This window comes from Vicia villosa, linkage group LG5 (assembly GCF_029867415.1).
Source record: "Vicia villosa cultivar HV-30 ecotype Madison, WI linkage group LG5, Vvil1.0, whole genome shotgun sequence".
NCBI lineage: Eukaryota > Viridiplantae > Streptophyta > Magnoliopsida > Fabales > Fabaceae > Vicia > Vicia villosa.
Genome location: NC_081184.1, coordinates 25849910 through 25861634, shown reverse-complemented (window position 1 = coordinate 25861634; position 11725 = coordinate 25849910). Strand labels below are relative to the sequence as shown.

Below are 11725 nucleotides of genomic sequence, written 5' to 3'. Positions count from 1 at the left end.
TCACACCTAGAGCTATCAAAATGGGCTCGGCCCATTGGGCCGGCCCATAAGCCCTAAAATTTAATGCGGGTCGGGCCGCAAAATACCTTTAAAAAGACGACCCTGTCTTTTTGGGCCAGCCCACCGGGCCTATGTTTTTTATGGGCTGGGACGGGCCGGGCCAAGTGGGCTTCGGGCTGGCCCATTAAAAAAGGATTTTGGTAAATTTTGGAGATAAAAGATTGAGATAAGATATGATTTTATAAATGTGTTTTCAAGTCATAAAGAAAAGTTAAAGAGGATCAAGATATATTTTCAAAATGATGTGATCAAGGAAATGATTGTGAGATGTAGAAAAAATTTGATAAGTATTGGTGATAATATTAAGTTACTTTATACTTTTACATGGATGATTTTGTGGTATATATATATATATATATATATATATATATATATATATATATTTGTGGATAAATATTTTAAACATCACTTATATACGTTTATGATGACTTTTTACTTATGTCGTATTGCATTTATCCATTACATCTTTTTATAAAATTAAAATTATAATATTGAAATACGGGTCGGGCTGGCCCATCGGGCCGCACGGGCCTTTGAAAAATGGGTCGGACTTATTTTATGTGGCCCATTTAGCAATTGGGTTGGACCGGGCCAGCCCATAAAAACACGTTGGCCCACCGGGCCGAAGCAGACTGGGCCGGATCGGCCTATTTGACAGCTCTATTCACACCTTTACAATTGGATTTTAAAATGGTTTTTTACAATTGAGAGCTAAGAAATTTAAAAATATATAATATTTATATTGGATTAAAATAATAACAATTATGTTGTCTTCTTTGTTAAAATTAGTTCATCAAAATACCAAAAGAAAAAAGAAATATATGTTATGTATTTTTAACATATAGTTAGTTCTATTTGTCAAAAACAAAGTTGTAAGAAATTTAAAAAAAATATTGTATTAATTATTGTATTAAATTGAAATTATTATTATTATTATTATTATTATTATTATTATTATTATTATTATTATTATTAATAGTATAATAGACATTTTAAATGTATCATATTTGATCAAAACTTTGTTTTTTTTATACAAATTCAAGATCTTAATGGTGATTTGATATCTCTTTCATTGTATTTTAAATTTTGTTAAAAATGTGTCAAAAAATTATTTATAGATAAATTATTTTAAAAATGGATAAAATTATTACATGTATTTTTTTTATAAAAAAAGGTGATAAATATTATTAGTGATATATGAAATTCTCTCAACATATAGTGCATACTTTATTTAAAATTTAAGATTAATTATTTTTAAATAGTCTAGTTACTGAAACTCATCCTTTAAAGGTGAATAAGTGTGATGTTGCGGGTTCGAACTCATGCTCCTATTGATATTTCTATGTGGCTAAATAGTTATTTATTATGTTTTTTTTTTATAAAATTCAAATATTTATTAACCAAATGAAATGAAGGCATATATGAATCTCCCTTCTATAAGATAAATGACCATAAAACGCAAAAGTGTGACCTTTTTGAGTCGTTAGGATCTCTACAAGTGCTCATCCATTTCAAAACGTTGTACTAAACTTTCCCAAAGCAAATATACTTGAAAAACACAAATGACATAAGGTTTTGACATTTCCACGAGTTAAGATCCTCTCCATTTCCACATCTTAGATAATCATTTCTAATGGTTGTGTTAAATAAAGTTGTCCTTTTTTTAGGAGTATATATTAGAAGTCTTTCATATAAACAAAGAAACTTTCAATATAGTAAAATTGTTTCAAACATACTTTGACAAAGCCTTAGAATCAATATCCAAGTCCATGGTAAGCATTTGATAAACATTTTTAACATAATACTCGTCATTAGTGTCAAACTTTCATATCCAGTTATCTACTTTCAGATCTTGCAAAAAAAAAAAAACTAATATAATACAATAATATAAAAGAAAACAAACAACACTTAGACCTCCAACACTCCTCATTCATCTCACACCCATATCTACACATATCAATCATAAATGCCTACTTATTCATAAAAAACCCTTACAACATATTAAACTTATCTCTCAATAAAGTTCTTTTCAACCAAGAATCATGGTAGAAGGATGTATTTTCATTATTCCCCACCTCTCAAAAGAGAACTCTCCAAACCACTTTTCCCTGACCAAAGACATATTTTTCTTAAATCGAAGCTAAATCTTTCCACCACTTCGGCATTTTTCTCCCATCGTTCTGTTGGTGGTATAAGTCTTACATATCAATTGTTTTAAGATCGTTTTTAGAATTTGTATTGTGTTAGTTATTTATAATAAAAGGTTTTTCTTTATTATATTTTTCAAAGTAGTAAAGCTCTCACGTGTATAGACAAATATATACATGACATTAATATATTAGTTAAATATTTTTGCTATACTACATCGTCCCCCATCCACCACTTATATACTCACCCCTATAATATCCTCATTGAGATTACCACTAAAATGCTTAGCTTTAATCCAAACACATAAGATGTATTCATTTGGTTTGATCCCTTCAAAGGTAATTTACACTGCTAAGAGTGGTTGCACATGGATCCTTCGCAACAAATAAAATTTACATGATCATAATTCTGAACCTCAACCGATGAACTTGATTTTGAGGCTCTTCCTTTTTAGAAAATATCAAGTTCCTCTTTTAGTTTTCTTGTTTTAAATCTGTTCCTACTCTCTCTATTTCATCATCATAACATGGTCCCATCGACTATCTGTTTCAGATATGGCCTAAAAGATGGGTCATTCTTTTATTGTGACCATAGGGATTCTAGAAACCTTTAGAGTGTGTTTGGATGAAGCATTTTAATGAGGTAATGTAATGTTTTAAGGGAATTTAAAATGATTTGCACAAAATTTATTGTTTGGATACAAAAATGAAGAATTGTTAAAATGATGAAAATTTATGGAGTATTTTATATAAGTTAAATTTAATCATTTTGAAATGACACCAAAAATCAAAGAATTTGAAATTCCTCTCATACTCCATAGAATACGTTTGTTACTATTATTTCTTTAAATTTTGCAAATTAGTCCTAAAAAATTGTAAATTGGTCCTTAATAATTTTTAAAATTTACAATTTGGTCCTTCAAATTTTTAAAAATTGCAAATTGGTCCCTACTTTTCAATTTTTTAATTTGATCCAAAATTTTTAAATTTTATAAAAAATGACACAAAAAATTTAACAATGAATTATCTTAATACTCCATTCAAACAAATAATTTAAAAATGATTGGATTTCAATTGATTCATTTGAATTGTTTTGAATTTTAAATTCTTTTAAAATTTCCAATTACCTCATCCAAACACACTCTTAGTTGTACTTTGGGTCTAATCATTCAAATTTTTTCTTGGCTCGAGATGGAAATGATTGGATAAAAAATGAGAGTCATGGTATCTGTCATAACTTCTTTGCCGCAAAAGTATGATGGGCTTGGAGAAACTATAACTTAACATGCATTTTTCATGAAATTATTTCCAAGTATTATCTCTTTTGTCCGTCCACGTTGTGGCAGACTCCTTTCACATTTGCTTCACTAAACCTCAAACAAGACTCCTTTTAGCAAATGGAACCCCATCGGCTACCATTGACTACATATGCAACATTATTAATGTAGATGGAAGCTATAATGGCATGCCAACTCATGTGAAAATTAGTGGTACCTTTTGCACCTCACATGAGACATGGAAATGCAATTTCTTAGGATTCACTCTGAACTCTTCGGAAATCCTTTAAGAAGAACTTTATGCCACTCACAAAGGTCTCTATCTAGTAAAAGGTATGGCTATTATTGACTTGGCTTGCTAAATAGATTTATTCCTCAATATTAACCTTATTAAGACTCTCTTGAATGATTATCACAAACATGCGTTGTTAATCCAAATTATTAAATTATTTTATTTGAAAACACAATGTTCCGAGTTACCTACACCCTTTATTAAGACAATAAAATTGATGATTCTATGACAAGATCGGTGCATCTATTAAAGATATTCACTTGATTCAAAATCCCTTTCCTTTGAGATTCAATAACATTTTGGCGGAGGTCACAACTTTTTTATATTTAAGATTTTAATTTGTTTATCTTTTTCTTTATTTTAATCTTGTAACCATACAACATTTTGCAATTTATGTCGGTGGCATCTAATAAAATAAAGAAAGTAATACAATTATTATTATTATTAAAGATTAATTTTTATATATTATTAATATATGAAAAATACATGATTAATAAATTACAATATGCGCAAGTTTATAATCTAACGTTATCACGTTAACAACTCTAATCACATGTCATTTTAATATTAACTCTAGACACAAATCTTAATTCTATAATTTATTAACTGACACTACTCTACGAATATATAATAACAATAATAATATTAATATAATATTATTAAAATAATAATAATAAATTAATATATATATATATATATATATATATATATATAAATTATTGATACAAAATAATTTTTCAGATTCATTTTCACTCTTTATTAAATTTGGGTTGTTCAGATTGACAGTGCTTCTTGGATTCTAGCTTTGGGTTCGAGTTAACTACCTCCGCAGTCTTAAAATTCGCTTCAGCCGATTGCGATTGATTTCAGACTGTTTGTCTAGAAATGGTCGTGATTACTTACCGCAATTTGTGAGTAAGTTGTTGATTAATGAAGTTGTTATCGTGTTAGCGGTCGAGTTCATTCGTCGTTTTCAAAATATGAGTTTAGTGGTTGTCAATTCATATATCATATCCTTTTGCAATTTGATCTCGTGCCATAAGTGATTCGCTAGATTGTACACGTGATGTATGAATGTTTGTCTCTAATTCTGATTTGTTTTAATATTTTATTTTATTAGGTTAGACTCTATGTCCCCTCTATCTCTTATATTGTTCTTTTTTTGTTTTAATTCTTATTATTTAAAAAGTGATGGTTCTTACACTAAAATAGTAAATTTAAACTGCTAATACAATGACACCTCACCCATAGGACTAGAGCATCCACATCCATACCACTCAATTTAGTAGTGGTGCTCAAAACCAAACCAACCCAATAGAAAACCGCAAACCAAACCTAACCAAACCGAAACCGCAAAAAACCGCATTTAATTCGGATTAGTTTGGGTCATCTTTTAACAAAACCGCATGGTTTGGTTTGGTTTGCGGTTTGTATTTTGTAAACCGAACCAAACCAAATCAAACCGCATTATGTTACAACCTAAATTTAACTTAACTCACATCCAACCCAAACTTAAACCTATTATACATTAACCTTATGATTACCAACAATTTTCTCATCCTTACACATATAATTTCAATCCCGATCTTCTCAAATCTCTAATAACATTATTTTATGTTTAATATTCCACTTTTGTCTAATTTAATTTTTACATATTAAATGAAAAATTGTTGTCAAAATATGACGAGTTTTATTGTTATTTGATAGTGTATGAATGTTTAAATACAAAATTATGTTGCAACCTATATGTGTATGTATGGCTCAATAAAATATTTGTAAAAAACCGAACCAACCGAACCAAACCAAACCGCATTAGTTTGGTTTGGTTTGGTTCGGATTTTTTTTAAAATCCAACCAAACCAAACCAAACCGCACGATTTTTTCTCTTGCGGTTCGGATGATTTTTTTCGTCAAAACCGCCCAAACCGCACCGCGAGCACCCCTACAATTTAGTAGTATAAATGGGACCTACACAATATATTTTATTTTTTTATATTTTTTAATTATTTAAACAACTAAGTTATATTTTTCAAATATCCATACTACTCATTTAAAACTCTAAAGTGGGTCCTATTAATCTTATATGTCACTATATTATTGGCTAATAAAGAAAAAATATTCACAACTAGCCAAAACACCGTGGTTGCAAAAAGCAACGGTGCCACATGAAAAGCATCACAATTGCATTTAAATAATACTATTTTCTGACATGGGTGGCTTTAAAATCCTAAGACACTACCGATAATGCTGCTCTTAGAGTTTTGTCTAAGGTTATCATCATGATAATTTTAGACTATGTTTGGATTGGTGGTATGAGATATAATGAAATGTAATTGTATGATAATTAATGAGATTCAATTGTTTAGATTTATAAATAATGGAAGGAATATAATAATTCTATCTCATTCCATCCAATTCTTCTGTTTTTATTCTATTAAATTTGGGGTGTATGTGATAGAATGAAATATTTTAAATAAAATAATCAAATAAAAAAAATCTATATTCTATTTAGCTACGCTCTATTCAACTCTGTTATGTTCTATTCCGCTCTATCCGTTATGTTTGATCAATCCAAACATAACTTTTAAATAGAAATATATACTCAGATAGTTATAATTATAATTAAATATTTTCATTGAATTGATGACTATGATATTTCCAATTATCAAATAGTTATAAAAATTCAATATTTCTTTTTTTATTATTACTATTAGTAGCAAAAAGAACAAAAAGATAGTTATAGTAAGTCTTAACTTAAACAAATGTATATATTATATAGCTGGGCACTTTATTTTGTGTGTGAATTTATGAAAATAGTGTTAGTTTCTAATAAAAAAATTAATTACAATTTTGATCTTTCTATTATATTTTGTGTGGTTTTAATTCTCTTATTTTAAAATTCAAAATTTTAGTTTTTTTAAATAGTTCACTGTGATACGTTATCAATGTGAGCATTATATAATTAAAAATTATCTTTAAATTTGTAGGGGAATTAAAATCTTAAAAAAATTAAAATAAAAAACTATAATTTCAGACTTTAAAATAAAAGAATCAAAATAAAAAAAATAAAAATTATGAGATCAAAATTATAATTAAGTCTTAAAAATAGAAAAAATAAAAAATAAAAACAAAAGCAAAGATAAAATAAAAATAGAAGATGGTTAACGGTTCTAGTTGTTTTCACATAGGAACGGGAATAGGGTTTCGGTTGAAGCTTGTTGTCACTGTTACTTCTCACACGAACCTTCTACTTTACTGAACCTCACAAGACAACTTCCATCTTCACTCTTCCTTCCAATTTCCACCATTAAGGTATCATCAATTTCTCAGATCTCTCTCACAATGATCCATACTAAACCTCCTTTTCCTCAATTAACGTTTTTCCTACTCTCCATCATGTACTGTACCCTTTTTCCTCTTTTTTTCAATTTAGGGTTTCATATTGTATTGATGATTGATTAGAACCATAACAATTTCATTGGCTCTGTTTTTTTCATCAGATTCGCATTTCTGTTTGATTTTGCATGTGAATTAGGGTTCGTTGATTGAAAAATGCTGGATTTATTGCTTATTGTTTTTCCCCAAATTTCTTAATTTTGTTATCTTGCTGAAAAATGCAGTCTTTCTGGGTAGATACCTTTTTTTGGAAGATATGCAATAATGGGATTTGTGCCGATCAATCAATTTTTTCTAAAATAAGCTTCTTGTTGTTTGGTTTAGGATTGCAAGCTAGTCTTTTGCTTTTGAAGCTTTGCTAATCCTGTATTATATTCAATTCAATTCATTTTCATTTTCATTTTGTTTGTTGCAGTATTGATTTTATTTTCATTCATACACAGTAGTAATATCGTAACTGAAATAGTGAGATTCTGAGACATTAGATTTAAGATTAGACCACTAGGACTTCCTTTGTGGCAGTGTTGTTGATGACGGATGGCGGAGAGCCAAAATCCCGCCATACCAGCCACTTTGTGGCGTTGCTATAGCGGATTATGACGGAAAAACCTGCAATATTGGCCGATATTTACCATTGTGGCTAGCCTAAAACCGCCATGTATATCTGCCATAGCGGCCATGTCGCCGCTTTTTGATAACACTGCTTTGTGGTACTTCCATGACTTGTGGATATAGATATAGTTGTTTTTGAGTCTGTTCATAGTAAATTTGATGTGAGTAGATGTAAGGAGAGGATAAGTATGACCCGGATAGGTTATCATTTATCAGTTTTCGTTTTTTAATTGGCAGTTGGACATGTTTTCTTCATGCTGTAAGCAATTGACTCTGTGATCTGGATCAAATTACCATGCAAGACCCTTTCGGTGAAAGTTTTAATGAAATCAGGAAACTTGTATTTTTCCTAGTATGTTAGTCCAGAGACCAGAGTTGATTTTCTAACGATTTTGATGTTTAAACTGTACGATTAAGAGCAATTAGAATCTTTAGTTTTTGGACATGCTATACATGGAATGAGGATTGGATTGGTTGTAGACTTGTAGTTATAGAATGTTCTAGGTCCGAGTAACTTGAGAAAAGAGACACGAATGTTATTTCAAATAAAGAAAGTGTCTTCGAGAATATTATAATTAACGATATGGTATTACAGTAGAAAAATGCTCTGATTAATACGTTGAGCTCATTACTGCCTGGTTGGTAGTTGCATACTTGTTATTTCCACGATTAGTTATTTTGTAATGTATACTTTTTTTTTTAAGAATGTCATAATCATTTGATTAAACTTCTTTGAAAGCTTGCAGGTTGTGTGTTAATTTTGATTTTCTTGATCGAAAGCTTGTTCATCTGTCCCTCCATTGGCGTTAGCTATGCTACCAACTGGAGCCAAAGAGACCCAATTACGCGAGAACAACAGTCAGAAAGTCCACCCTCAACCCATGGAAGAAGCCATGAACCAGAATCCAGAAGCTGTGGAAACCCTAGTATCTAAAATTTTCACTAATATCTCTACACTGAAATCAGCTTACATTCAGTTGCAAGCCGCTCATACTCCCTATGACCCCGATAAAATCCACACTGCTGATAAACTTGTTATTAGCGAGCTGAAAAATCTATCTGAACTCAAGCATTTCTACAGGGAAAACAACCCAAAGCCAGTGTGCGTTTCTCCCCAAGACTCACGTTTAGCTGCAGAAATCCAAGAGCAGCAGAGCCTCCTAAAAACGTACGAGGTCATGGTTAAGAAATTTCAGTCTGAAATTCAGAATAAAGATTCAGAGATTCATCAACTTGAAAAGCAGATTGAGGAGGCTAGTCAGAAGCGAGCAAAACTAGAAAAGAATCTAAAGCTTAGAGGTTTGTCAACTAAAGAATCAGAAGACGGAAATGGATTTTTCCCCGTTGATCTAACTCCAGATCTCTTTACCTCTTCTGTTGAAGCAGCTGCGAAAGCAATTCATGATTTTTCTAAACCTTTGATCAACATGATGAAAGCAGCTGGGTGGGACCTTGATGCTGCTGCCAACTCAATCGAACCGAATGTTGTTTATGCAAAGAGAGCTCATAAGAAATATGCATTCGAGTCTTACATATGCCAAAGAATGTTTGGTGGCTTCGAGCAAGAAAGCTTCTCTGTCCAATCAGACGATATTACAGTCAATAAAGAGAGCTTCTTCCACCAATTTCTTGCGTTAAGGGAGATCGATCCCTTGGACATGCTAGGGCAAAATCCAGATTCCGTTTTCGGGAAATTTTGCAGCAGCAAATACCTAGCGGTAGTTCATCCTAAGATGGAAGCTTCATTCTTCGGAAACCTAGATCAGCGAAATTACGTGATGGGTGGAGGGCACCCAAGAACTCCTTTTTACCAAGCTTTTCTAAAACTTGCAAAGTCAATTTGGCTTTTACACAAATTGGCTTATTCTTTTGTGCCAAATGTAAAAGTATTTCAGGTTAAAGGAGGGAGCGAGTTCTCCGATGTTTACATGGAAAGTGTTGTCAATAATCTGATAATGAATGAAAATGACGAAAAGCCGAAAGTCGGTTTGATGGTTATGCCAGGATTCTGGATCGGAGGAAGTGTGATTCAGAGTAAAGTTTATCTCACAGGTATGAAGGTAGCTGAATGATTTCTGAAAACAGACAAGTTAATCAGCAAATCCAAATCCATTTGGTTGTATGTCCTTTGTTTCATTTATTGTATTTTTCTTATCTTGTAAGATAATGCTGTTGTTTGTAATTTGTAAGATCCATTTTAGTTATTGTAAGATTACATGAGCCCTTTATCTATGTGTTTGTTTAGGTCTCTTGTTGTAACTCTAATAGTATATGTGGCAGGGATATTGGAAGGTGTATAAAAGTTTTCTTTTTTCCATAAATTTTCCTTGAATTTTTTTTGTTCTGCGGAAACAAATGTGTCCATTATACAAATGTGTCCATTGTTCATAGCAGAGTGCACCCACCCTTTTGACAGAGAAGAAGATCCAGTCTTTCCACTTTACCCTTATTCATAGAATTTGAGGACATTTAGATTCAAATTTTTTGTTCTTGTTCTGTTGATATAATATTTATCTTAATGAAGTTTATCTTAAGGATGTATTGAACTTTAAAAATGAAGGGAATAGAATTTTTGTTTTTGTCAAAGTTTAATTCATATAAAGGACAATATCTAACTTTAACTTTATCAACACAAGAAGAAACATAATCAAAATAATCAAACACAATGACAACTAATTAAGCAAAGATATTAATGCCTTACCACGAAATGAACAAATTTATGCCCTAATTAGAGTGACAAAACACTCATCAGACATGTTTGTTTTGTCTGTGCTTTTTTATAGGATGGCAGGTCCGATTCATCAGACATGTTTGTTTTGTCTGTGCTTTTTTATAGGATAGATTATGAATTTAGTTCCACATCTTTTAATAAGACATCTCTATTTTGTCTGTGCTTTTTTATAGGATGGCAGGTCCGACTCATCAGACATGCCTGTTTTATCTGTGTTTTTTTAGGATGGATTATGAATTTAGTTCCAAATCTTTTAATACTTTTAATAAGACTGTTTTGTCCCACTTTGTTTTTTATTGCTAATTTTTGGGATGCGGAAATTAGTATAAAATTTTGCAACTTTAGGCTTTAAAAAATAACTTTTGGGGACACGGACATTAATATAAAATTTTACAATTTTAAATTTTAAAAGTGTAGGACCTAAAGACTCATACTGTCCCGTCTTCATTTTTCTTGTCGAACGGAATAAAATTTTATATGTCAATTCCATTTATTTTTTATTAATTTTTATAGAGCGGATTTAAACGAGACTGAACATACATATTTGCCAACTAAAGACTAACTTTAAAACTATGATTTTGATTGAAGAATCTCATTCTGTAGTCTATAGTATAGAAATAAGCCAGCATACCTTATTTTATTATTTGAAAAGAGTTTTTAAAGTATATAATGCAATACTTATTTCTTAAAATATGTGTATTTAAAATTTATAAGTATAATTGAGCAACTTAAACTGAAGCTACAATTGAATGGATGAGAATATTTTTACATACATCTTCTAATCACTATTATAAATCAAAAAGTATTTTTAATAGTTTGTTCCAATAAATTTTAAAAGTAATTTTTTATTTATAATGGCGATAAGAAAAAAAAAAAGTAGGTTTAATTAAGTATTTTATGTTGCTTGAATACCAATCTGTCTCAATATACCACTTGTAACATTAGTATCAAATCTATTTATTTTATTAAAAAAATCAACATTATTATCCACTAATTAAATTGTCCAAAAAATAATCCACTAATTACCCGCGTGATACCATATTATTATGGTTTTATTATTTCAATTCAACTTCTGTTTCATGGAATATCCAAAGCTTCACTTTTGGGTTCTTATTATGTTTTCCCAATCAATTATTTAACAAAACAGATCATTTACAGTTATATTTCAAATTAATTATTATTTTACTGTTTTAGAATACCACCATTATTT

The 11725-nt window shown here is 30.3% G+C and overlaps 1 protein-coding gene across 3 annotated transcripts; it reads left to right on the top strand.

Moving 5' to 3' along the window:
• The first annotated feature begins 6945 nt into the window (after positions 1-6945).
• LOC131601469 (protein GRAVITROPIC IN THE LIGHT 1-like) lies at positions 6946-10105 on the top strand. Of its 3 annotated transcripts, none has more exons than XM_058873295.1 (2): positions 6946-7088; positions 8531-10105. In XM_058873295.1, the coding sequence occupies exon 2, from the start codon at positions 8597-8599 to the stop codon at positions 9854-9856; it is 1260 nt and encodes a 419-aa protein (XP_058729278.1). In that variant the 5' UTR covers positions 6946-7088; positions 8531-8596; the 3' UTR covers positions 9857-10105. The 3 variants fall into 3 exon arrangements, with proteins under 3 accessions (XP_058729278.1, XP_058729279.1, XP_058729280.1); XM_058873296.1 differs by having other exon boundaries at positions 8524-10105; XM_058873297.1 differs by having other exon boundaries at positions 6965-7174.
• Positions 10106-11725: the final 1620 nt, after the last annotated feature.

Coding starts and splice junctions, on each gene's coding strand:
- LOC131601469 (XM_058873295.1), top strand. CDS start 8,597: ATGCTACCAACTGGAGCCAAAGAGACCCAATTACGCGAGAACAACAGT.